Raw genomic sequence first — 27,835 nt, forward strand, 5'->3', positions numbered from 1 at the left:
CTAGGCTGGAGTGCAGTGGCGCGATTTCAGCTCACGGCAACCTTCGCCTCCCAGGTTCAAGCAATTGCCTCAGCCTCCTGAGTAGCTGGGATCACAGGTGCCCACCCCATGCCTGGCTAATTTTTGTATTTTTGGTAGAGACAGGGTTTCACCATGTTGGCCAGGCTGGTCTCGAACTCCTGCTCTGCCTGCCTCAGCCTCCCAAAGTGCTGGGATTACGGGCGTGTACCACTGTGCCCGGCCAAGTCTAAACATTTTTAAACTCTCGGTGCATACTGTCATGTTATCTTTCAGAGAGTTGCCGTCGGTTTAAATTCTCAGTGGTAGGGATTGCAAGTGCCCACTTTACAGTGGGCATTGTGCATTGTGATTTAGAGTTTTAGATAACCTCTGGCACTTTGATGTTTTTCAAGGTACCTTATTATTAATTTTTTTTTTCTGGAGGTGGAGAGAGGTGGTTTATTAGTGATGTTGAACATAGTTTTTGTGCTTATCAACCACTGGTATATGTTAAGTGATCCGTTCTGGGTGTGTAGCACCTGTAGTCACCACCAAACTGCTTATGTGTAAAATGTATCTACTTTTTGGCCTATAAAACCTTAATTTGAGGATCTCTTAGTTGCTTCCTCTGAGATGATTGGGGTTTTCCAAACTAAGAGTCAAAATAAAATAAGAACACCCACTACGAAGAGGATTCCCTAGTATTTTACAAGATAATAGGCAACATGTATCATGGCTTGCCGTGTGCCGGGCACTGTGATACATTATTTATGCTCATTATCTCACTCAGTCCTTACAAGATCCCCATCAAATTGACTATTACTATCTCTGTATCATACATGAAGAAACTGAGATGTGGGGAGGCTAAGCAACATGTCTGACTTCACACAGCTGCCGGTGTCAGAGCCAGCGCTTGAATCCAGATCTGACTCTGCAGGACATTTACTGCTAGAGATTGTGTTTTCCAGTGTTTCCCTTCACTGCACCACATACATACACTTACACCACATTGCAGCCTGGAGTTTCTTCCCTATGCCTTTCAGGAGAAAGCAGATGGGGGAAGGATTTGGGTCATTCTGGGATTGAGGTCGTTTTACATGTAGGCTGGAAATGCAATTGACCTTTGCTCGTTCACTTCCTGTGGATCAATGTCTGAGCACTGTGCTAGAGGCTGTGCCTGACTCTGGGAGCCTGGGTGCCGGGTTTTAGGAACTGACATTATTTTGTTGTTGCTTTTAGCATCCACTCAAAGCTGAGCTCAGGGTAATGGCTGAGGGGCGAGAACTGATCCTGGACCTGGAGAAGAATGAGTAAGTGGACTCCTCCTTTGTCTAAAATGAAACAAATAAAGTCTGTGTCAATGCCGGACGCAGGTGTCGCTGTTCTGGAAGGAAGCAGTTAATGGAGTGACCCCAAGCTCTCAGTCCTTGGTTCCTTTCAGGCAGCATCTTGCAAAGTCATGAAGCTTTCCACAGCCTCTTGACTTGATGTGAGATTGCTGGACTGCTAAATGTGTTGCTAAAATTTCCTTAGGCAGTATTTCAGGGGTCCCTGGAGTTCACTGTGGGCACACAGAGGTCTGTGTATGTGTGAGATTAAGGGAGTGGATGGACCGGAGGTCTTCGGCAGCTGCCTTACTAGCGCCAGCCCAGTGCGTGGCAGGAAATGAAGGAAATTAGAGGAAAACAGCAGAGAGGAGCGAGCAAAGCAGGGGTGTGCTGGGGCTTGGCGCCTCAGACTCAGATCGTTCCATGTGTTCTGTGTCAGCTGCATCTGAGATTTTGCCAATAGGGCATTGTCAACAGTCTCCTGGCTTCGTCGGGCCCGGCTCTTCCATCTTCCTAACCCCATTCATCTTGGGTGGTAGCCTGACTCAGAGGCACTTGTGCATTGATTGGCCATCAGACGCAGTCATATCTGGATTCATTTAAGGGAGGAGGTGAATGGGCACAAGGCATGACTATGTCTGTGGCCCATTCTTTGGCCATTCCCCATCTACTTAGCTGTGAAGAGCTCTCCTCACTTGGCCGAGGGACTCTGAAAACCTTTGGTATTTCCCCACCGACCATCCCACTTTTTGTTTTGCCACACAGACGTCGCAGATAAGGCCGCATGGCTTGGAGAGCTGCCTGTCTCCTCTTGGCAGCCTCCACAACCCCCTGGAAGCCAATGAGTAATCAAATGCATCACTGCCAAGAAAAGGATGAAGAAGGACCTTCCTGTATACAAAAGGATGGGAATGACTTTTAGGCTTGGGTGGAAAGGGAGAATATAATTTATTCCAAATTTGGGCTTTTTGGGCACTTGCAAAGGAGGATGAGTGGTGTCCCGAGTATGGTTAAAATACAACTCGCAGCTTGTGCAGTGGTGATGCTTCATCCACATCCTTCCTCTGCCTCCAGGACATGGTGGCCGCGGGAAGCCAGAAAGATGGGGATCACAGTCATTTTTGTTTCTCTCCTCTTGAGAGTAAAGCCAGTTCAGGCTGTGTTTCTTCTCTCTGTTGTCCCTGGAATAGACCTGGCCAGCTGCATCCCCAGACAGTGCAGCAACTATTAGCCCTGGATTTTTCCTTGCGTTGTCTTCCTTTGGTCCTTCAAGAAAAGGCCCTTAGAGGATTTGTTCTTCAGGGGCCTGCCTTTGTTTCTCATGGCCCCAGCCTATTAGCCCTAGTCTAAGTGTTCCCTGTTGTTGCCTGTGTCTAATCTCCTGTTCTGCCCCCAGTAGAGCCTGTGGCCCTTCAGCTTCCTCTGGTCAGCCCAAGTGATAGTGTTGGTGTTGTGGGAAAATCTTTAGGAGTTGGTCTCTGGCCAAGCAGGAGTCCCAGGACTCAAGTCTCTCTCCTTCCCTCCTATTTTGAAACATTTGCTAGAGACCATAGGAAGTTAAAGCAGGAAGATGCCTTAGAAAACACTGAATGGAAAGATCTTAGAAGACTCTGAAATTACAGATGCAGAAATTTTGATTCAGAGAGGGATAGGCCTTTGTCCGAGGCCACCCAGCAGGTAAATGCAAGAGCTGAAACTAGGATCATGTGTATTCTTGGTGTGAGTCTGGAGTTACAGAATGTGACCCAGGGCAAATGGCTGAATCTTTTGGAACTTCAGCGTCCTTGTCTATAAAATGAGGGTAATAAGGCCAGCCTCGTGGGATGATTGTGAAGATAAATGAGGTGAAGTGCAGGAAGTGCTTGCAGAGCGCATGGTGAGTGACCAGCCACTGTTGGGATTTTTATTGTCCCACACAGGCTCCAGAGGAGAACCCGTGGCTGTGGTTCTAGCATCTGCTTTTCCGAGAGCAGCTCTCGTTTCCCATTGAGCCGCATGGGGCTGGATGTGGTTCCTGGCCTCCTTGAGTTGGCAGAAGGCAGCAGAGTTGGTAAAAATGGAAGCAGCAGAGCCAAGCAATATGACCTCACCAGGTGTCCCTGGGGGACGGCTTCCTGCTATTTTCATCCAAATTGGGCTTTTTGTTTTGAACATGTGTTAGTGAGCGGAACTCCAACTGCACACGACTTCCTAGTGTGTTTATTTCCCAAAGCCTTCTCATTCATGGTGCGTGCGAGTCCGGATTCAAAACAGCTTTGGAGTGGGGGAGATGATTTTCTAATTTTTCAAATCACTGTGTTGCAGTTTCTATAATCTCATGATATTTGGGGGAAACTAGGCCCTGGGCCAAGCCATTTCTCAGCCTCTGGTTCTCAACCTCCTTGACCAACATATTCATTTTTTAAAATCTACTGTGCCTCTGTGATAGTTCAGGCACCAGTGCAGGTACTGGGGATAAAGCTGGGAATAAAACAGTTCAGCCTTTATGGAGCTTCTATTCTAGTGGGCAGTGGTAAGCAGACAAGTGAGTGCACCGTCTGTCAGGTGATGGGTGCTGTGCACGAGACAGAGGAACATAGGGAGTGGGGCCAGAGGAGTGTGGAGGTGGAACGGGAGCTGCTGTTTCTGAATGGCAGTCAGGGAAGGCCTTGCAGGTGAACTGATATTTGAGCCAAGACCTGAAGGAGGTGATGGAGTGAGCCATGTGGGCAGCTGAGAGATGACAATTCCAAGGAGAGGGAACAGCCACGTTCAAAGGCCCTAATAGATGATGAAGGTTTCCACTCTCCATCTGTACATTTCCCCATACACTGGATTCTCAGGTCTCCCAGGAGCAGTGAGCAAGGGCTTCTGGGACTCTGGGGGGAGGGAGAGGACCTTTTAAATTTCTTTTTCATCATCCTGCCGTGTCTGGCCTTCTCCCATCAAATCAAAGCCCACGTGTTAATGCATGGCCCAAAATAGCAGTGAGCAAGCCTTTAATGGAATTCACACATGGAGAGATTGCCAAGAATGGTGAGGATGGAAAGGCATGGGGCATGGGCCAGGAGAGGAGGGGGAACACAGCAAAGGGAGTTTCAGCTCAGGCGGCAGACACTCCGAGGTGTCCTACAATAGCACGGCAGCCGGCAGCCTTTCTCTGCTTTGAAGCAACTCAGGATAAACGGATGACATCCGTGAGAGGCACACTTTCTTTTTTTCTATTGAGTGCAGGTGAGAAACTGTGACCCTTTAGGGATAATCTGAGCATTCCTTTTGTGTCGGTTATTCCTGTGTTCAGATCCTGGCTCCGCCACTTACTACCTTGTAGCCTCTTTAAGCCTCAGCTTGTGCATCTGGGGTTTAATTATGGTCCCATGTCACAGAGCCACAGGGGGTATGAAATGAGATGGTACAGGTGAAGGACCTAGCGGAGTGCCTTGTTGGTATTCCAAGCTTAAGGTTGCTGTGATTATTTCTTGTTCATTGTTTTTAAATTGCCAAAGCAAATCATGCTTATTGTAAAACATGTAGCAATTCCGAATAAACAAAAGAATGAAAGTTTCCCCCCCAACAAGGAAAATCCACTGCTGTTTGGTGAGCAAACCCTGGACCTTTTCTATGCGTACAAGAACATGCACATGAATCCTCACAGACACAATCACATACAGACACAGTCACACAGAAGCTGCTATTTTTGTTGAGGAGGGAGGAGCAGAAATGAGATTATGCCAGACATATTGCTCCAGCATTTCCTTTTTTGAACTCAATTGGATGTCATGAAGACAGTCCTCTGCTCTAATAAAGTATATATTACATTGTTTAATATTTATATACACTTGTAATCACATAATTTGCAAAGATTGGTGCCTAGCTGTTGTTTGGAGAAACTAGTGATTGAGGCAGTGTGGCACGGTGGACATAGCATTGACCTCAGAGACAGATGATGTGGAATTGGTCAACAAGCCAGCCAGCTCCCCTGAGCCTCAGCTTTCTCATCTGTGAAATGCAGATTTTGGCCCCGGATAGGCTCTAGGCTCGGAAGGCTCTTCCTGCACTACCTCTTTAAAGCACGCTGTGTGAGTAGAAAAACACAAAAGAAGTCTCTGCCTCAGGAAATTTGCTCTACTTTGGAGACATCCTGGGAAATAGTGGGCAGTGGGATAAAGGAAAAAGGTGTCCCAAATCACGGGACCTTGAAGTTGGGGATGAACTTCTAGGTCAGAACCTGGCAGTTCAGGCAACAGAAAATACAAGAAGGGAAACTACAGAGCAGAGCTTACAGACTGCTGTTTGCACAACAGATTTGAGCATTAATCCGTATTTTTTCTCCATGTTCTTCTCCCCATGTCCTGAGACTACCTCACCAACCCAGGAACCCATATTTGACAAAAACTTGTTTGCTGAAATCAAATGGAATCCTCCTTAGTTAGCTACAGGCATCCAGGGAGATGAACAGGGCTATGTGAACCCTGGTGCTGTCTCCTGTCCTTTCTTGGCTTTTTCCCAAAAGGAGGGCACACTGAATTGCTCGGCCAGATTCCTGGATGCTCACTGGGCCACATTACTAGCGAGCAGGATCACTCTATTCCAAGATCACCTTCAAAAGCAAATGAACAGCTCAACTAGTAGGCACTTTGCCCAGAGGCTCTTTGGCCATATGCTTCTGTCTTCTAGTATCTTAAACACATTCTAGGACTCTCATCTCTTGGGTAGACTGTCCTTCCTCAAGTCCAAATGACGATGGCTTGAGAAAGGGAGAGACGTCCTTTGGTCTCACCCCATCCATTTGTGCTCCAGCCCAGTTAGCTAAAGAGATCCTATTTGCTCAAGTTTAGTTAATAAGAATGGGTGTTTGTTTTCTTTTGTGAGTATATCGACCTCCAAACCACCTGGGGAACAGCAATTGTCAAGGCAGAATTTGGCCTTTAGAGGTTTACTGATTTTAATACCCATCATTACCTCTCTCTTTAATCTTTCTTCCTATCCCTAACTTCTTATCAGTCCTTCAGTGATATCACAGGGAAGGAGAAGGCTTTTGTTGTTCTGGAAATCAAACTACAGTCTGGAAAATTAACAGTCATTCAGTGCTAATGGAGTAATCTAGCTCCCTAACATTCTCGTTTTTCCTCAAGTCCATTATACAATTTGGATTGCATAACATTGGTGGAATTGAAGAAGGGCAGAATTAGCAGGCAGGAAGGGAATTTTTCAGCAACACACAGGGCAGATTAGTTGCCATCTCCTATTCCTGCGCTTGTTTTTCAAGGAGGCCTGGTAGAAATAGTAGCAGACCCAAAGCAGAGCCCTGAATACCACTTAGGCAGTGGAGCTCTCCCCACCTCCACCCTCCCAGCTTCCTCCCGGGTCAAGAGTAGACTTTAACATCTTACCTAAGATAAAGGACAGCTCTCTTTGACCCTCTCCTGTCAGGAGCTTCATTTGTTGTTGGCAGAATTCAATTTCCTGGATCAAAGAGCAGCTTAGAAAGGCTTAGATGGTATCCCAATGCTCTTAGTAAACCATGCTTCACTGAGTTGCATTTAAATGAGTCATAGACATATGGATTACATTGCACTTAAAATACACATGGCTCAAGAAATTAAAGGATATCATTTTTTTAACCAAGTATTTGGCAGATCTAAAGTATTCAAAATGTTTTTCCAAACTCTGCTTGCAGCTGTACTCCCCATTCCCCGTGGCTAAGGTTGTATAACCCAGGGAGACGGGTGCTGAGGAAACAGTTAGATGAATGGGTGGGGACACCAGAATTTGATGAGAGCTGCCTGTGGTGTCTGAAATTTTCTTCAAATGTTCTTTGGAAGTATCAAGAACTGGTTTAACCCTGCTGTGTTGACGCTGAAGGCAGTGAATGCATGAGTGGATTTAAATTCCAAGTGCTGTGCTAGGCACGTGGTCCCAGAGAGACCTGGTAGTCCTGTTTGAGATGTAGTTTCTAATTGTAGCTTTGTAGACTGAGAATGATTTCATTTGCAATTCCCAAATGCCCGGAGTTGCAGAACAAATGGATTGCCAGCCAGTCTGATGTGATTTTTGTATAAGCCAAACTCTCAACCCCACCCCTGCATAAGCAGGGTCTCCATTTGCAATGTACTGAATGTTTCTGTCTCCCTTCAAATTCTTACATTGAAATCCTAGTCCCCAAGGTGATGGTATTAGGAGGTGGGGCCTTTTGGAGATGATTCGTTTATGAGGGCTCTGCTCTCATGAATAGGATTGGTGCCCTGATAGAAGAGACCCCAGAGAATTAGCTCACCTTTTCCACCAGGTGAAGACATGGCTAGCAGCTACTATCTATGAACGGAGAGAGGGCCCTCACCAGACCCCAAATCTGCTGATCCCTTGATCTTGGACTTCCCAGACTCTAGAACTGTGAGAAGTACATTTGTTGCTTATTTGCTACCCAGGTTATGCTGTTTTGTTATAGCAGCCTGAATGGACTAAGATGCCATTATTTCTAAATTGCTGGAAACATGATATCACTTTCTTAGGGTCCATTGCTTAAGCTCAGACTCAGTAATAAGCCTGGTGATCTGAAGGGATGCAGCTTCATGATACACTTGCCTGAAGTATCAGAGTGCATCCAAAACTGAAATAGCCTAGGTGTGTTGATTCTGAAAACCATGTGCACACAAGCCTTAAACATCCTAATCCATAGAGTAGAACAGATTTGGACTTTGGTCCCAGAGACCCCAATTCAATTCCAGATACTGACACTTCCTGGTTGGGTGGTTTTTGGTACGTCACTTGCCTTCTAAGTTTTACTTCTTCATCTGTATTCATAGTAATACTACTTGGCCAGGTGCAGTGGCTCATGCCTGTAATCCTAGCACTTTGGGAGGCTGAAGCGGGTGGATCGCTCGAGCTCAGGAGTTCGAGACCAGCCTGGGCAATGCGGCAAAACCCTATCTCTACCAAAACTAACCAACCAATCAAACAAAAACCCCCACAAAAATTAGCCAGGCATGGTGGCACATGCCTGTAGTCCCAGCTACTCAGGAAGCTGGGGTGGGAGGATCTTTTGAGCCCAGGAGGTGGAGGTTGCAGTGAGCTGAGATCATACCACCACACTCTAGCCTGGTTGACAGAGCTAGATGCTGTCTCAAATAATAATAATACTCACTGCTTTGTGAGCATTTGCTGAGAATGGATACCTCGGAAAAGGCACTTCACACAGTGTCTTACTGAATCCTCATGGCAACCCTTTGAATGAGATATTGTCTGCATTTTGTAATGAAACTCAAGCACAAGGAGTTTAAGTAATTTACCCAGCATTGGGCATAGCCAGGAGTCAAACTCAGGCCTGCCTGCCTCTTACTACATTATAGCACTTGCATAGAAAATAGAGACATTGATACCTTCATTGCAGGGTGTGGAAGGCTAAAAAATGTGCCCTCTCCCCTCCAACAATAACCACATTCTAATCCCTGAAACATGTGGCAGAATCTTTGCAGATGTGATTAAGTTAAAGATCTTGAGGCCCGGCATGGTGGCTCACGCCTGTAATCCCAGCACTTTGGGAGGCCAAGGCAGGTGGATCACCTGAGGTCAGGAGTTCGAGACCAACCTGATCAATATGGTGAAACCCAGTCTCTACTAAAAATACAAAAATTAGCTGGGCGTGGTGGTACACACCCCTGTAATCCCAGCTACTCGGGAGGTTGAGGCAGAAAAATTGCTTGAACCCAGGAGGTGGAGGTGCAGTGAGCCGAGATTGTGCCACTGCACTCCAGCCTGGGCGATAGAGCGAGACTCTATCTCAAAAAAAAAAAAAAAAGAAGAAGAAGAAAGAAAAAAAGGTTATAAAAACCTTGCTGATAAAACAGGTTGCAGTAAAGAAGAATCACTTGAGCCCGGAAGGCAGAGGCTGCAGTGAGCCGAGATCACACCACTGCACTCCAGCCTGAGTGACAGAGCGAGACTCTGAGACTCCGTCTCAAACAACAACAACAACAACGACAAAGTTAAAGATCTTGAGATGGGAAGGTTATCTTGGATTACCTGGATGGGCCCTAAATACAATGGCAAATATATTTGTAAGAGGGAGGCAGAAGGAGATTTGACTACAGACAGAACAGGAGACAGTGATGTGGCCACAGAGGCAGAGATTAGAGTGGTGCAGCCACGAGCCAAGGAGAAGCTGGAAGAGGCAAAGAACAGATTCTCCCAGAGGGTGTGCAGCCCTGCTGACCCCTTGATTTTGGCCCAATAATACCGATTTCACTCTTCTGACCTCTCCTGCTGTGTGAAAACAATTTTCTGTTGTTTGAAGCCACCAAATTTGTGACAGTTTATTACACACTGGCCCCAGGAAACACCCACACAGGGTTTGTGAGGTTAGGAGATAATGTATTACAATGTGCTTAGTACAACGTCTGGCACATAACAAGCAGGTTTTCAATACACGCTAATTTGTATTAATGCAAAGTCCAGAAGAAATATTTTCAGGTGTTTTGGGGATGCCAGTCGTGACGTGTGGCCCTTGCAGCTTTCTTCAAGCATGAAAATGACAAGAGAAAAAAACATATTGAGCAATAATCTGTGTGGTTATTGCTTATCTACATTACCTAAGTTCCGGGTCATGTTCTCTGATGCTCTGTCTGCCCTTAGGGAACTTCTGGCTGAGGATAACTAGGAATGATTGTCACGTATTAATAAATGGTGATAGCTAAAATGTAAGAGATGCCTGTATAACAGGCATTGTACTCTGGTATTTACCTGGGTCATCTCATTCTCTTGTTACAACCAACCAGTGAAGAGTAGATTCCTGTATTAGCCCTATTTGGCAGATGGGGACCCTGAGGTGTGGAGCAGTGTGACTTGCTCAAAGTCATGTGGGTGGGAAGGGCAGGGCCAGGATGTGAAGCTAGATCTGTTTGACTCCCAAGTCCAGGCTTTTAACAGGGGCAGTATATTGCCTCTGAGATGCATAGTCCTGGCTCAGTGTGCTTTGGTCTCTTCTTTGGTTAGCACTGGCATTTCTTCTCCACTATTCTACTCTCCCCCTTCCCTTTCCTCCTACCCTTCCCAGGCCCTGGTTAGAATTTTCATGTCAGTGTAATGTGATAGTGTAATCCAGGCAGGTGTGGATCCCAAGCTTGGCTCCTTGCACTACCTGGAGGTATAAGCTTTGTCAAGTCACTCAACCTTTGGGAGTCTCAGTTTTCTCATCTACGTGATGGGGATAATAACCTCATAGGATGTGTGTGGAATTCAATAACGTAATGCTTTTAAAGGATTTACAGGGTGCCTGGTGCACTATGAGGGCACAATAAATAGACACTGTTATTTGTGTTTTCCAGGGTCAGAAAAACATTTAAGAATGAAGTCAGAGGGAATTCCCCTGAGCTGGTTTCCAAATGTAATTAAGAAGGGTTGACCTTAAAATCCATTGCCCCTGGGAGGAAATTACTTCTGCTCTCCAGTGATGCCCAGTTTGACCTAATTGTGTCTCGAAAACACTGCTTTGCAGTGTTCTCCAGTGGGCCAAACTGTACCTCTTTTCTGTGCCTGCAGAATCAGATGAGGCCCTGAACTGTCCAATATGAGGTTGGGATTTGTCCACTGGTTCCGGCTCTCCTTCCAGGGAGCCGCAGCCAGTGCAGCCAGGAAGGATGTCCACGGTTTTCTTTTGTCTCAAGCTTATTTCTCCTGGCTGCTCTTCAGCAGGAGCACGGGGTAAAATGAATGGGAGGAAGCTGTCAACTGCCCTGTTGGCCTTAGATGGACCCTTATCCGAACTAAGGGAAGCTGTGGACTTGGAAGAAGTCAGGAGTGCTTGAGTTTGGGGATCCCTTTATCATCAGGCTGCTTACCTTCAGATAACAACAACTGGCATTGAGGGAGTGAGCATTTACCATGAACTTAGTATTTTATGTAGATTTAAAAATCCCTATGTATATTTATATACAAATGAGGTCATACTGTATTCTTGGTTTTGTAACCTATTTTTTTTTTCACTTGAAAATATAGCATGGGCATTATGAAAACATTTAAAAGATTTTACATGGAACTTTTTGGAATGTTTGACATTTTTCATAATAAAACTTCAGAGAAAAATTAAACAAGTTATAGAGTTTTTAAATGCATGGTATCATACTTGATACACTATTTTATAATTTGCTTTTTTATTTTTTGTCTTCAGTGTCTTTCCACATGAGCACATTTATAGACCTGTTTCTTTTTTTTTTTTAATTATTTTTTATTATTATACTTTAAGTTCTAGGGTACATGTGCATAACGTGCAGGTTTGTTACATATGTATACTTGTGCTATGTTGCTGTGCTGCACCCATCAACTCGTCAGCACCCATCAACTCGTCATTTACATCAGGTATAACTCCCAATGCAATCCCTCCCCCCTCCCCCCTCCCCATGATAGGCCCTGGTGTGTGATGTTCCCCTTCCCGAGTCCAAGTGATCTCATTGTTCAGTTCCCACCTATGAGTGAGAACATGCGGTGTTTGGTTTTCTGTTCTTGTGATAGTTTGCTAAGAATGATGGTTTCCAGCTGCATCCATGTCCCTACAAAGGACACAAACTCATCCTTTTTTATGGCTGCATAGTATTCCATGGTGTATATGTGCCACATTTTCTTAATCCAGTCTGTCACTGATGGACATTTGGGTTGATTCCAAGTCTTTGCTATTGTGAATAGTGCCGCAATAAACATACGTGTGCATGTGTATAGACCTGTTTCATTCTTTTTAATGGTGACATAGGATTCCACTGAATGGATGAATCAAAATTTATTAATTTCCTTATTAACTAACAGTTAGGTTTCTGATTTCTTGTTATTACAAATAATCCTAGTAATAGGATTGTACATAACCTGTAAGCACATTTGCAAGTATTTCTGTAGGACTATACCTAGATGTAGAGTTACAGGATCCTATGGAGTACATAATTAAAACGTTTTTAAATTTTGACAAGTTGTACCTCTCACTCCACAGATACCTCTCTAAAGACTGAATGTACCATTTTGCATTTATACAACAACAGATACCTCCCCAAAGGTTGAATGTACCATTTTGCATTATGAGTATATTATAAATATGTCTCCATGTACCTTTATCATATTTAAAAAATTAATTAGAAGTTTTATTTTTACTGACTTTGACCCCATAAAACAAGTCTCAGTAATTTTATTTTTTCCTTTTTTAATTTTTAATTTTCATGAGTTCATACATAGTAAGTGTATGTATTTATGGGGTACATGAGATGTTTTGGTACAGACATGCAATGTGAAATAAGCACATCATGAAGACAAGGGTACCCATTCCCTCAGGCATTGCAAACAGTCCAATTATACTCTTTATTTAAAAATGTACAGTTAAATTGTTATTGATGATGGTCACCTTGTTGTGCTATCAAATAATAGGTCTTATTCATTCTTTCTTTTTTTTTTTTTTTTTTTGGTACCCACTAACTATCTACATCTCCCCACTACACTCTTCCCAGCCTCTGGTAACCATCACTGTCTCTGTCCATGAGTTCAATTATTTTGATTTTTAGATCCTACAATGTCTGTGCCTGTCTTATTTCGCTGAACGTAATGATCTCCAGTTCCATCCATGTTGTTGCAAATGACTGGAGCTCATTCTTTTTTATGGCAAAATGGTACTCCATTGTGTATGTGTACCACATTTTCTGTATCCATTCATCCCAGATAGAGACTTAGGTTGCTTCCAAATCTTGGCTATTGTGAACTCTGCTGCAACAAACATAGGAGTGTAGATATGTCTTCAGTATATTGATTTCCTTTCTTTTTTTCTTTTTTTGTTGAGATGGAGTCCCACTCAGTCACCCAGGCTGGAGTGCGATAGCACAATCTCAGCTCACTGCAACCTCCGCCTCCCAGGTTCAAGCGATTCTCCTGTCTCAGCCTCCCGAGTAGCTGGGATTACAGGCATGCACCACTATGCCTGGCTAACTTTTTGTATTTTTAGTAGAGACGGGGTTTCACCTTGTTGCTCAGGCTGGCCTCGAACTCCTGTTGCCCAGGCTGGTCTCGAACTCATGAGCTCAGGCAATCCACCCGCCTCAGCCTCCCAAAGTGCTAGGATTACAGGCGTGAGCCACCACGCCTGGCACACTGATTTCCTTTCTTTTGGGTCTATACCCAGCAGTGGGATTGCTGGATCATATGGTAGCATGACATAGTGGTTGTACTAATTTATATTCCCACCGACAATGTGCACAAGGGTTCCCTTTTCTCCACATCCTCACCTCACCAGCATTTATTATTGCCTGTCTTTCAACTGGGTGAGATGATATCTCATTGTAGTTTTTTTTGTTTTGTTTTGTTTTGTTTTGTTTTTTGAGACAGAGTCTTGATCTGTCCCCGAGGCTGGAGTTCAGTGGTGCGATCTTGGCTCACTGCAACCTCCGCCTTCTGGGTTCAAGTGATTCTCGTGCCTCAGTCTCCTGAGTAGCCAGGACTATAGGTGCACGCCACCACACCTGGTTAATTTTTTTGTATTTTGTATTTTTAGTAGAGATGGGGTTTTGCCATGTTGACCAGGCTGTTCTCAAACTCCTGGCCTCAAATGATCCATCCCAAAGTGCTGGGATTACAGGCATGAGTCACAGCACCCAGCTCGTTGTACTTTTGATTTGCATTTCTCTGATGATCAGTGATGTTGAGCACCTTTTCATAGGCTTGTTTGCCATTTTTATGCCTTCTTTTGAGAAATGTCTATTCAAAGCTTTTGTCCATCTTTTGATTGAATTATTAGGCTTTTTTTTCCTTATAGAGTTGTGTGAGTTCCTTATATAGTCTCGTTATTAAGCCCTTGTCAGATGGGTGGTTTGCAGATATTTTCTCCCATTCTTTGGGCTGTCTGTTCACTTTGTTGATTGTATCCTTTGCTGTTCAGAAGCTTTTTAACTTGTTGTGATCCTATTTGTCCATTTTTTCTTTGGTTGCCTGTGCTCGTGGGGTATTGCTCAAGAAATTTTGCCTGGACGAACGTCCTGGAGATTTCCCCCATGTTTTCTTGTAGTGGTTTAATGGTTTGAGGTCTTAGTTTTTTTTGCGGGGAGGGGACAGAATCGCACTTTGTTGCTTAGGGCTGAAGTGCAATGGCATGATCTCAGCTCATTGCAACCTCTGCCTTCTTGGTTCAATTGATTCTCCTGTTTCAGCCTCCTGAGTAGCTGGGATTACAGGCGTGCACCACCACGCCAGCTAATTTTTGTATTTTTAGTAGAGACAGGATTTTGCCATATTGACCAGGCTGGTCTGAAACTCCTGACCTCAGGTGATCCGCCTGCCTCGGCCTCCCAAAGTGCTGGGATTACAGGCATGAACTACTGTGCCCAGCCTGAGGTCTTAGATTTAAGTCTTTAATCCATTTTGATTTGATTTTTGTATACAGTGAGAGATAGTGGTTTAGTTTTATTTTTCTGCATATGGATATCCAGTTTTCCCACCATTTATTGAAGAGACTATCATATCATTTTCATGGCTGTGTGATATTATATTCTATGTGTATGCATGATTAACTCTTACAGTTTCTTATAATGAAAAATTATCAAATATGCAGAGTGGAGAGAATAATGTTATGAATCACTGTATACCCAACTGAGTCAAAGAGAATTTACATGTAACATGGATATATAGAGGCAAGTTGCCCTTGGCTTCTTTACAAGTTTATATCTCACTACCCTTGTTGAGAGATCCTGTTTTCCCAAACACACCATTGAGTTGATTTATTGAGCTTGGGCAGACTCTTTAAACCCAAACTCTCTTGTCTTTTTTTTTCAAACAGCTTTGCTGAGATATAACTCACATAACATATAGTTCACTCATTTAAAGTACACAATTTTATCTGTTTTAGTATATTTACAAAGTCATGCAGCCATTGACATAATCTAATTTTAGAACATTTTCACCACTCCAAAAGGAAAACATTAGCAGTGTTATGAGTTGAATGGTGTCCCCCCAAACTCAAACTCATATGTTGAAGTCTTTATCCCTAGTACCTCAAAGTGACCTTATTTGGAAATTGAGTTGTGGATGTATTTAGTTAAGATGAGATCATACTGGAGTATGGCAGGTCTCTAATCCAACATGACTGGTGTCCTTTTAGAAGGGGGAGGTTTGGAAGCAGACACATACTCTGGGAGAATGCCATGTGAAGATTAGAGTTATGCCACCACAAGCGAAGGAACTCAGAAGCCAGGAGAGAGGCCTGGAATAAGCCCTTTCCTTGCACCTGCATAGAGAGCATGACACCTTGATCTTGGACTTTTAGCCTCAAGAACTGTGTGACATAAACTTCCAACTTTTTTTTTTTTTTTTTTTTTTTTGAGACGGAGTCTTGCTCTGTCGCCCAGGCTGGAGTGCAGTGAACTTCCAACTTTTAAGCCACTTGGTTTGTGACACTTTGTTAAGGTAGTCCTAGAAAACAAGTACAGTCATTCTTCATTCTCCCCAACCCCACGTCAGTCCTGTGAAGCTGGCAATCTGATGTCTCTAGATTTACTTATTCTGGATGTTTCATATAAATGGGATTATACCATATGTGGTCTTTTTGACTGGCTATTTTCACTTTGGGTAATGTTTTTGAGGTTTATTCATGTTGCAGTACGTATCAGTATTTCTTCTTATTGCTATGTAGTATTACATTGTATAGATATACCATATTTTGTTAATCCATTCATTAGTTGATAGATCTGCCTTTTAAACTTTATGTTTTAAATGCCTCATATGCCTTTTAAATCAAACATTCTACAAGCTTGATTTCAGGGGATACTGATTAAGCACCTCTATGTAAAGTCCTGTGCTAGGTGCTGTAGAGATTAGGCATGAAAACAGGATATTCTTACCTTCTGGCAGTTTAGACTCTGTGGGAGAGAAAACAACATGCCAACAGCATAATCCAAGACAGATTACAAATTTACATGGTAGAATTGAAAGTAAAGTACTGCGAAGGCAAGAGGAATGGGAATTTGTGACTGGGGAAGAGGGGAACCTTCCCGAATGGGGGTTACTTGGAATATTGTCTTGCAGAATGAAGGGAGGCTTTTGATGAGGGAGGGAGATGAGATGAATGGAGAATGAGAAAGGAATTCAGACTGAGAAAACAATGTGTAAAAGTTTGGTCTGGATCAAAGGGAACCTAAAACTACAGTGCTACTAATCTTTTAGGAATTTAGTATCCCTAACTAGCCAAATCATTTGAATTCAGAAGAGTGATATGTTGAGGTTGGAGAATGGGTTGCTTTTCCTTCACTGGTGGGCTACCAGAGAATTTGAGTGGCGTAGAGCTCAATATTTTAATTCTCCCATTTTTGGCTTTGAGTTGCGTTCTCTTGCCTCAGGTAGACCCATGTGGTCAGGGAAGTAGGTGATCTACTTCTAGGAAACATGCTTGAAGTGCGCTCTAAAGCTAGGCTGTATTTCTACACCTTGGAAGAGAAGCAGCTTTCCTCCCACCCCTCCCCACTGAAGAACAATTTGGGCCGAGCCAAGGGGATGGAGGTGTACTTGGTGGATGGAGCCCATGGATTGCAAGGCAGTGATGGCTTCTTCACAACTTCTGTAGATGGGGAAGCCTCCTGAGATGCAAGGCTGGTGGGCGGGATGCAGATGGATTTATGGATATACATTTGGATTTGGGAGAGGCCCTTTTGGCCCTCTCTTTTCTCCCAGCTCCGAGGATGTGACTAAGCTCTTCATCTAGGCTCTCTGGAAATTGGAGGATATTTCCTACTCTTTATGCTTTGTGCTTGGGCAATGGAGCATGACTATCCTGGAGAAAAGTGAGAGGAGGCTGACAGTGTGGCCCCTGGACAGATTCTGTCCTGAAAATGAAACTACATTTACACTTCACCCAGGAGATATTTTTGATTTTGAGCAATTAATGTTTGCTTTTTCTTTATTTAGAACTCAGTGATATATACAGACCTTTGGCTGACCCCTTGAATAAACTAAGTGAGTCGTCTTTTGGGTACTCTGGGGCAAGTTGCTAGGTCTTGCACAAACTCAACTGGGGCAGGTATTGAGTCAGAGAATCCCTGGCTTTTCTGGCAAGTCCCTTCCCAGTGTACTGGGCTTGAGCTCTGGACTACTCATTGAGAATTCCTAATTTACGTCGTTCTTTTCTTCTCTTCCTTCGTTAAACAAATATTGTGAGTGCCAACTATGTGGCAGGCACTGGGATAGGTCCTGGGTATTCATGGGAGAATCAGTAGTGATCAAAATAGTCTCTGCCATCATGGGGCTTAGAACTTAGAAGAGGGGACAGATAATTAAACAGTTACAGAACAATGTGGGGCTTGCTAGGAGGGAGGAAGTAGAGGGTACTGTAGGAACATGGGGAAGGGGAACTTCCCCTGGACTGGGGGCACGGGAAGTCTTATAGGAGGAAGTAAAGAAAAGGGGGAGTGTGGTGGTGGTGGAGAGTGTGGCAGAGTTGGCTCATGCAACAGCGAGTATGTGCCAAGCAGCACAAATCACAGGATCAAAGGCCCAAAGGCAAGAATGACATTGAAAATGAAAAGAAGTTCTCTATAGTTAGAACAGAGAGAAGGAGGAAGGAAATGATGAGAAGAAATTGGTGAGGCAGGCAGAGGTGAGTCCTTAAAGGGCCTTGCAGGCACTTTAAAGAGTTTGGACTTTTATCTCGAGGGCAATGGGAAGCGGATGAAGAATATTTTAAAAGTCACATAGTGACAGCATCCAAAATTCATTTGAGAAGGACTAATTTAGGGAAGAGGTAGCTGATATAAAGAGAAGAGGATAGATTCCAGAGATATTTATAGGGTGGAATCATGGAAACTGGGAAATGGGTTGCATGTGGGCTGAGGGAGAGGGTGGTTTCAAGGGAGAGTCCAAAGTTTCTAGCTTGAATAAGTAGCAGGATAGTTGTCTTAATTCATTTTGCATTGGCAAAACAGAATCCTAGAGACTGGGTCACTTATAAAGAAAAGAAATCTGTTTCTCACAGTTCTGCCAGCTGGGAAGTCCAATATCAAGGTACCAGCATCTGTTGAGGGCCTTCTTGCTATGTTACCCCATGGTGAAAGGTAGAAGGGCAAGAGAGCACATGAAAAAAAGAGCAAGAGAGCACACTTGCAGCCTCAAGCCCTTTTATAACAGCATTAATCCATTCATTAGGGTGGAGCCTTCATGGACTAATCTCTCCTCATCAGGTCTACCTCCCAACACTGTTGCATTGGGGATTAAGTTTCCAACACAGGCTTTTGGGGGGACACATTCAAACCATAGCAAGGGTGGTGTCTGTCCCTTGATTTTTCCTTAGCTTGTGGTGGGACCTTGGACAAGCCACCTCTTTCCTTGGATCTTTAGTTTTCTCATTGGATAGGTAATTAGACTCAATAGACTAATTAGACTAGGTAATAATTCCTAGTCACCAACTTGGCAGGATCATCATGGGGATGCAATAATAAAACCTATGTGAAAAGCAGTATCCTGTACTCTTTCCCTAGCGCTGACAGGCCCAGCAGAAGCAAAATCTGTGCCTCCCCTGGTTTTCTCTGTTTTTTCCTCCTTATCTAAAATTCTAAGCACTTGATCTCTTAGGAACTGGTGAGACCTCTGCCCATTCCAGCAGCTGAGGCTTCACTGGGGACCTCTCTAGGGATTCTGAAACTGGCTTTTGTTGAAAACAATGATATCATTGAGTAGGTGGAGCTGGGCCGGACTTTCCTCAGCCAGTGGAAGGAGAAATGGGGTCTTTATGACTTCTGTACTTGTGGCTCTTTTCCAGCTTCTTCCATGGCTCCCATGTGTCTCACTTCCCCCCTTTCCTCCTTGCAGAAAACTGGCAGTCTCCACATTTTCTCCTCTTGCATCAGTCTCCCTGGGGAGAAGGCCAGAAGGGCCAAGGAGCTATAATGGCTGCATTATATCAAGCATGGTTTCTTTTTCCAAGGGCTCCCTTCTGGGGAAGGGAAGGGCAAGTCATGGAAAGGGACTCCTTTGGAGGGAGACTGGAGTGCTGGGGAAAAGGGTGATCTAAGTGTGGGGAGGAATGTCAGGCTCTTTGTATTCTAGAAGCTCTTTATCTCTTGACTCACTGATGCTAGATTTGGGGCTTGGGTAAGAATGCAAAGGTCAAACTGGCCTCTCTGGGATATGGTGATAGGAATATGGGTTTGGAGAAGGAGGGCAGCCATGTTGAGTGAGTATCCTTAGTTCCTGATCCCCAGACTGGTCTTGCTCTCTGCTCACAACACACACACACGCACATACACATACACACACACACGCACACACATGCACGCGTGCACATACACATCCCTTCTCCATAACTGTGTAGACAGCTTGTTAGGAGAAACTGGAAATTGATTACCACACTGGTTTGCAGCTGTTGCAGGAAGGAAGATGAGCTGTGAAACAGTGCCTTCTGGGGACCAGACAGTTACACCTGCCCTATGCATGGTGTCAGCATTTGCCAAGCACTTGGAAACTGCAGGTGCCAAGCCAGGAGAGGGAAAGGAAACCTAGGCCTGCCTCATTGGCTGCTGAAGCCCCATCCTGTAGCATAGTGCCTGGACTTGCAGATGCACGGCCTGCAGGGCCTGATGCTCAGGAAAGGTGCTGCATCTTGACCAAGGACCCCCAGCAAATAGTGATGAAATCAAGCTGTGAGAAACTCTGCCCTCCCGATGCCAGGTGGCCTGCAGTTTGTACCACATTACACTGCTTAATATGCAGTTATTCATGAGATTGCATGAATAGCCTTTCTCTCTGCCTTCTGGGTGTGTCTGGATGGCCCAACTCTTGGCTTGTCTACCACTGACATTTAGCTTACTCTAGTTCATTGAGATGATGGGTTTAGAAACAAAATATAACTGTGTGATGCTGGGCAAGTTGCTTTTGCTCTTTTGCAGATTCTTCCATCTGTGAAAGTGGAGGTCAGGGTTGGGCAGAGAGGGTGGTATATAACTAATGTTTCATTGCGGTAGACTCTGTAACTTACACACTAACCCTTGCTTCTCCTGAACAATCTTTTTGGAAAGGATATGGGGGAATGCATAGAATGAGGGAAAAGTTGAAAAACTAAGGTTTGGAAAGGTTGAGGTCCCAGAATGAATAGATGGTCCCTTCATGTACTATCATCTTGAAGTTTCGAGATGAGATCTGACTGTCCAGGCATATCATGAAGCATTCATTTGGCCAGGCAAGGGCAGGGATCTTGATCAACTCCAGGTGCCCTAGTCAGCAATGCTATGAGAAGGGAGTATTTCTTTAAATACAAATCGGGCCACTGTTATCTCAGGAAGGTGGCACGGATGCTGGGCAGGCTCCGACAATAGGTATCCACTATGATCTAGGAGGGCTTTCCAAGTTCTGACATCCTTGACTTATGCTTTGGGTGTGGTTTGTGCCTTAGTGTGCTAAGAAACATTGGACAAGTTTTTGAAAGTTACTGGGATATTTAATCAGAGCCTAAAAAGCGCTAAGCACCTACACCTCCCTGTTTTATGTTTGTTTGTTAGTTTCAGGGAGTGGTCCGCTTATTCCCGTTTTTCTAAGCATATTCTCACAGCTTCAGTGATCTCAGAGGGTCCTTCTCTTCATTTCCCCTGTGTCTTATCCACACCATTTTTCTTTATGATGTAGCTCTCTCCTCATACCCTCTTACATCCGTCTTTCCCTTCAGGTTTTCTGTGGTATCGGCTAATCTGATAAACACTGTGGTTATTTACCAAAAACTGGTTGCTAGAGAAGTTGCTCCTACTCACCATTTTCGCTTTTAAATTTTTCTCAGAAATACTAAAGGTAGCACCTCATTTCCCCGAACTGTTCTTATCTGGTTTCAACAAATACACATAATGGACTATTTGGGACACTGGAAAACAAATTTGTGAACTCTTCTTGGGTGAGCCATTTTGAGGGCCCCTCAGGTCCCTGCCAGTTAAGTTGTCTGATCTCAAGAAGTCAGCTCTATTTGTGCAGAGAGGTTACCCATCTTCATAGAGGCAGCCAAGAGGGAGGCCTGAAGAGGGTTAAGTAAAGACCCTGCTGGCCAAAGGAGTCAGTGGTGCTCATCCAAACATCCTTTGGTATATAATGTAATAGCAAAACACAGGACCAGAAACTAGTCGGAAGGGTGCCAGGTCTTGTGGGGACTGGGAGAAGATGTCATGGGAAGTGGTTGGTGAAAGGGAGTGTTGACTTAACGCATTGTTTGGAAACTTCCTTAATAGGAAGTTAAAGAAAACATACTGAGTAGCGTTGGCCTTTTGCCAGGCTTCTGGATGGCGCCATTTTGCCTTCGGAGTGTTGCTTCCAAAGCTGCTCCTCTGGCAACGATGGTGCTTATTCAAGGGAGTCCCTGGAATAGGAGGAGGTCCCAATTTTTTACTCTCGGAGCAACCTCCAAAGTTCCCCCTTCCTTGGCCTTTCTGTTCCCTCATAAAGGAATGTGTCTGCTTGCAGCCCCCTGGACTCATCAGTCCCTTATTTGGCTTTGGGGCCATGCCTTTGGCACGTTGGTTTGTTTCCATTCCTTTGGAGTCAGAGGTGGAATGAGCACTGATGCAGAAATCTTGGTTCTGAAGCAGCTCTAGCTGTCTCTTCCCTGCTTGTCTTTCAGCATCTTAGAAAACAAAACATTACTCACTGAATTTATTTTGTCCCAAATCTAGACTAGCGCAGGCCATGACATTAGAATAGCACTCTGCTTTTCAGAGACACTTTCCAGGACCTGTCTGTCCTGGGCATTGCCATTTCTGTTTGATAGAAAGGGAAACTGAGGCTCAGTAGTTTGTGACTTGCACCGTATCACCCAGCTAGTTAAAAAATATTGTCAAAATTTATAAACCCAAAAAGAGAGAGACTAGTATTATAAGCCTCAGACAGCCATTACCTAGATTTAACAATGATCAAGATTTTGGCACATGTATATATAGCTAGTGCTGGAGAAAATGATAGCAATATTTGTAAAGCGCAAATACTTTCTACTTTACAAATAATTCTTTCACATTTGTTCATTTTATCTAACGAATAGTCATGTGATCTTCCTATATGCCAGGCACTATTCTAACATCTTACAGGAGCACTGTGAAGTAGATTTTATCATTCTCCTCATTTTTATGATGAGAAACCATAGGCATGGAGAAGTTACTGACCAGTCTGAACTCACACTACTTATAAGAGCTAGGATTTGAAAGTATTTTCTCATTTGGTCCTCAGCATCGCTGTGATACTGACGGTGATTATTAGTCTGTTTGTTTTGCAGTCTAGAAAATGGAGGGGGTTTTTGTGGCTCACGTGAAAACACTTTTTATACAAATGCATGGTGAGCTCTTCTCAAAGTTTTATTTATCTAATTAATGGGGGAACCAGCAAGATGATAAAACTGGTTTAAAATTAGATAAGGGAAACTAAGATGTGTTTGTGTGGGTGTGTGTGTGTATTTAACAGTGAAAAAAGGAATGCTGAGATAAGATTGCTAAATGAGATACAAAACTAGTTAATATCCTAGGGGCTGTAAAACCATAACCTTTGGGGTTATCTTTTCTACTAGATGGAAATATTTGCATTTCTGTTGTATCTTATTAAGTTTTTACAAGTTAACATCTGATTTTACAGAGTGCAGCAAGGGCTGCCGTAATTAATTGTAAATAGTACATCTTTCAAAGCCACATTCTTCCCATAAAGACCAGAGAACAGTAGGCAGGCCTCTGAGACTCTAAAGCTTGGCTATGCTCCGTGTTTTTTAATTTAATTTTTTGAGATGGAATCTGGCTCTGTCACTCAGGCTGGAGTGCAGTCGTGCAATGTCAGCTCCCTGCAACTTCCGCCTCCCGGGTTCAAGCGATTCTCCTGCCTCAGCCTCCTGAGTAGCTGGGATTACAGGCACGCACCATCATACCCGGCTACTTTTTTTTTGTAGAGAGGGCTTCTGCCCTGTTGGCCAGGCTGATCTTGAACTCCTGGCCTCAAGTGATCCACCTGCCTCGACCTCCCAAAGTTCTGGGATTACAGGTATGAGCCATCGCGCCTGGCCGTGGCTGTACACTTGTGTGACATTGAGAGGAACCATAGTCATCTTTTGCTTTATTTCCAAAAGATGGCTTTGGAAGGGCAGTTGCGTAGCGCGGCTGCTGCTTAAACCAAAGCATTCTGACTTTCCCTCTCTGCTGGGCTAGGATGATCTTTAGATTTTTGGAAGGTGATTAGGAGGCTAGACATGAAAAAGAGAATTAAAAATGTTAAAATTGCGCAAATGGAGTAGAATAATTCCCACAACCTGAAAACATAAATCACCTGAAAAAAAAAAAGATTAAAAATACAGATTTCTTAATCCTTCCCTAGAGAAGGCAGGGGATTGTGTATTTTTGAACAGTCTTTCCGTGTTGTGCAGTTGCTGGGCTAAGTCGCATGGTGAGGACATTATTACTAACAGAGGCAGAATGAAGTGAAATAAGAGAGACCAGAAAAGCAGGACCTCCCAAGGCATCATCTGGAGACTCTTGGAAGATTTAGATAGAGAAAGACCCAGAGAAAGGAGGTGTCAGCAAAACTCGCTACTGAGGTGAACAGAGCTCGCGTATGCTGAGCTCGTCTGCAGAGAGTGTTTTTCAAGGTAATTTGGAAATTGTTATCACTTTATCTTCACTGGTTTGCTTATCTGAAGCAGGAGGAAGAAGGTTTGAGCTCCCAGAAGATGTTTTGCAAATTCATTTTAGCGTCACTGCTCCTTCCTCTCTAGAGGGTGGTTTAGCATAGAGAGGCACTTGAAATTTGTCTGATGATAAATAGAACTTAAAGGAATTGTCCTGAGTTTGAAGCTTCCGAGCCTTAGGAAAGATGGGTCCAAGCTGTTTTCAGGCTGCAGTGTACTTTTGGGGCTGGCTGCTTGTACAGGTTTCAGTTCTTTTTCCCTAGAGAGTGACCTGATGTTTTATGTCCAGTGTTTGGGGGTAGCTTATTTTCCTAGGTGGAAGTCTGAAGATGCAGGTTTTGCTCGGGGACTTTTGAATCTAAGTGACACAGATTTTGCTCAACTGTAGTGCTGGCTACTATTCTAATGGTGCTGAGACATGGCAGTGTCCTACTGATTTCTGCCTGTCCATGGGCTCCTGAGCACGGAGCAGACAGAGCGGGAGGCAGCAGGGTAGAACAGAAATTGCTTTTCTATTAAAGCTAGAAAAAAAGAGTGGGCGGAATGGGAAATCGTGCACAGTCCTTTCTCTTCCTGGATGCACATCACTCATAAGTCGTTTCCTGAAAATCCTAATGCAATCCAGTGGTGAGAGACGGCTTCCTGCCGGTCTGCTGAGCCAGCCGCTTGTTAGGGAGGAGATGAGAACAAGATGTGGTCAGAGAATGGGGCAGCTGGGCTGGGCCGGGCTGCTCAGTGGCCACGTGCCCTCCTCTCTGTGGGACAGCAGTGTCCTTTGGTTCTGAGAGCAGCACCTGAACACATGGGCGTATATGGACCTAGCTTGGGGGAGTTGCAGAGTTGTTCAAACCGATGGCTGGGCCCTAACCCTAGAGTTTCTATCTGATTCATGAGTCTGGGTGGAGCCCGACAATTTGCATTTTTAACTAGTTTCAGATGATACTGCTGCTTCAGAAAGGGTGTTTAGGTGGAAGATGACGGCAGATTGTTTTATGCAGATTCAGAGGCCAGAACGAAGGCCTGTGGGTACCAGTGCCAGAGGGGTAGTTTTTAATCGGGAGTAAAAATTAACTACTGTATGTGGTCAGATATGGAGTGGGTAGTCTCAGGAGCAGCCTCTCCTAGCAGGTGTCCAGTGGTGAATGGCCATCTGGCAGATTCCTACATGAGATAAAAAGTTCATTTATTCATTTGCGAGTTTATTCACTCATCCACTCGTTCACAGAATGCACATGTACTGCCTGCTTGCTAGGTGCTGGGGGCCGGGGAGAAGCCTTCAAGGACACCGAGGTCCCTGTTTTTGGGGAGCTCACAGTGTAACTGGAGTTTAACTGTATGATTTCTAGGGTTCCTTTCAGTGCTGAGGGTCGGAGAGTCCTGTGATGATGGGGTAACGTCACTGGCTGGATGATTGTTTTCCCCCCTTGCTAAGTCTCAGAGGAGGCTGAGAATGTTTTTACCAGGAGTGCATTTTCTGTGGGAAAAGTCACACTTCCCCACTGACACCTGGAATGAACCATTAAACTCTGAACTCCTGACCAGCTGTACGTGGCGCAGTGTGTGAAAGCAGACCCAGGAAATGGGCTGCAGGAATGAGCACGCTGCGTTTTACCACCTCTCTTAAGCGATGGACTGGGGAGTTCATGGCTGGGGAAAGTTAGAGAAACTTTCTGGGTTCTTCTGTCATAATCCCTGTTGAAAGCAATAATGATTATCACTAACTTTTACCGAGCTCCACTTTGTGCCAGGCATGGCATTAAGCCTGCTACATTTATTATGTTGTTTGATCCTCATCACAGCCCTGTCAAATGAGTATTTCATCCTCTTTTTTGTCTAAGAGGAAACAAAGGTTCAGAGACATACATTTACTTGTTCACGGCCGTAGAGACAGTAAATGTCAGAGCTGGAATCAAAACATCAGTTTTTCCAGTGTCCAGACCATGCTCTAAGCTCCCAGGACACTGAACTACTCATCCATCTATTCATTCAGTAACTAGTTAAGTGGTTTTTTCATTGAACAAATGTTGAGCACTGACATAAACCAGTGAGCAAAACTGCTTGGCCTCTGCCCTCCTGAGGCTTACAGTTTTTCTCCCTCAGGCAAATGGGTGACTCCTCCCTCGAATCTTGGGCTAGTTAGATGCTAAGGAGAAAGAGAAAGGACTGGGAGACAGATTCTGTCAAGTTAGCCACTGACCCAAAGTTTCCATGTGAATGAGAATTTCTCTTCACAAAGCTGGGGTTTGTGCTTTGCTTTATTTTTACATTTTCCTGTTGGGCTTCTTTTCTTCTTGTCCAAGGCGAGAAGTTGAAGGACTTGACATAGTACAGAAGACAATTCTTGTGGCATTTGCCTTCTGACCACACACTGGGGATGGAGGGAAATCTGAGCGATCCCAGAACTTAGAGCTAGAAGTGACTCTAGAAGGATTCTAGAGACCCTCAACAATGACCCTCTCTTGCTGGGAAACGTCACCTCCTTTAAAACCTGGGTTATCCCTGCAGATTCCTTTGGCTTTCTGTGCTGGCCACAGCCTACATTTTCTTCTTTTTAAGAGCAGTTTTAAGTTAAAATTTCAGTTTTCAAAACAGCTCTCTGACAGTTAATTTAAAAGTCAACCAGCTTCAGAAATATGCAACTTATATTGTAAACATCTTCTGCAACTCCTGAGATAATCACCATCAACAAAGGTCATTTGTTTCTCCTTTTTTTTTTTTTTTTCTTTTGAGACAGTCTCGCTCTTGTCACCTAGGCTGGAGTGCAATGACGGGATCTCGGCTCACTGCAACTTCCACCCCGCAGGTTCAAGCAATTCTCCTGCCTCAGCATCCCGAGTAGCTAGGCACCTGCCACCACACCCGGCTAATTTTTGTACTTTTAGTAGAGACAGGGTTTCACCACATTGACCAGGCTGGTCTTGAACTCCTGACCTCAGGCAATCTGCCTGCCTCAGCCTCTCAACGTGGTGGGATTACAGGTGTGAGCCACCACACCTGGCGTCTAATTATTTCTGATGCCTGCTTTAGAGTGTGTAGTATTTGATTTTCAATGAAATGGACTTTTAAAATACATACTCTTCAGAACTTTACTATTGCTGTCTAACTCCATTTTAGACATCTTCCCATATTAGTACATACAGAGCCACATCATTCTCTTTTTGTCAGATTTGAATTTCTAATGGTGCCTTCCTTTAGAAACCTTTCTTGCCCCTTGACCTGGACTTTTTTTTTTTTCTTTTTCCTTTTTTTTTTTTTTTTTTTTTCTTTTCTCTTTTTTGAGATGGAGTGTCGCTCTTGTCACCTAGGCTGGAGTGCAATGGCATGATCTCGGCTCACTGCAACCTCTGCCTCTCAGGCTCAAGCGATTCTTCTGCCTCAGCCTCCCGAGTAGCTGGGATTACAGGCACCCACCACCACGCCCAGCGAATTTTTGTATTTTTAGTGGAGAAGGGGTTTCACCATGTTAGCCAGGCTGGTCTTGAACTCCTGACCTCAGGTGATCTGCCAGCCTTCACCTCCCAAAGTGCTAGGATTATAGGTGTGAGCCACCGCGCCTGGCCGACCTTGGCTTTCTCTAGATCAATTCTCCCTTTAGTGAAGCTGAACTATTAATAGTTGAAAACATCCATTTGACTCTTGTATTTTTCTTTTAATTTTTAGAGAAATTCTAAGAATATTTCTTGGAGTTGCCTGGCCTTTGGTGAGGAGATTCTTAACCTCTCCTTCAAGGGGTCTGTGGTGAGAGAAACCAATGTCCAAGTTCAGAAAAGAAAAAAAGGAATTTATTGGAAGGGTAATATAGTCCCAGGTCTCAGGGAATCTGAACCACTAAGCGTCAGAAAGGGCAGGCAACGGAAGCTTAGGGAACCTTTGTGGCAGGCACAGAAGAACAGATGCATTG

The 27,835-nt window shown here is 44.2% G+C and overlaps 2 protein-coding genes across 3 annotated transcripts in view; both read left to right on the forward strand.

The window, feature by feature from the left end:
- ADAM19 (ADAM metallopeptidase domain 19) overlaps positions 1-27,835 on the forward strand; it is a 98,905-nt gene that overhangs the window by 9,980 nt on the left and 61,090 nt on the right. For both annotated transcript variants that reach the window (XM_050793913.1, XM_050793912.1), the window contains exon 3: positions 1,240-1,310. In XM_050793913.1, coding sequence (XP_050649870.1) covers positions 1,240-1,310 — 71 coding nt within the window. The remainder of the gene's footprint in view (positions 1-1,239; positions 1,311-27,835) is intronic.
- The window catches only part of MED7 (mediator complex subunit 7), a 437,050-nt gene that overhangs the window by 8,709 nt on the left and 400,506 nt on the right, over positions 1-27,835 (forward strand). The window lies entirely within an intron of this gene.

The sequence above is a fragment of the Macaca thibetana genome, chromosome 6 (assembly GCF_024542745.1).
Source record: "Macaca thibetana thibetana isolate TM-01 chromosome 6, ASM2454274v1, whole genome shotgun sequence".
In the NCBI taxonomy this organism is placed as follows: Eukaryota; Metazoa; Chordata; class Mammalia; order Primates; family Cercopithecidae; genus Macaca; species Macaca thibetana.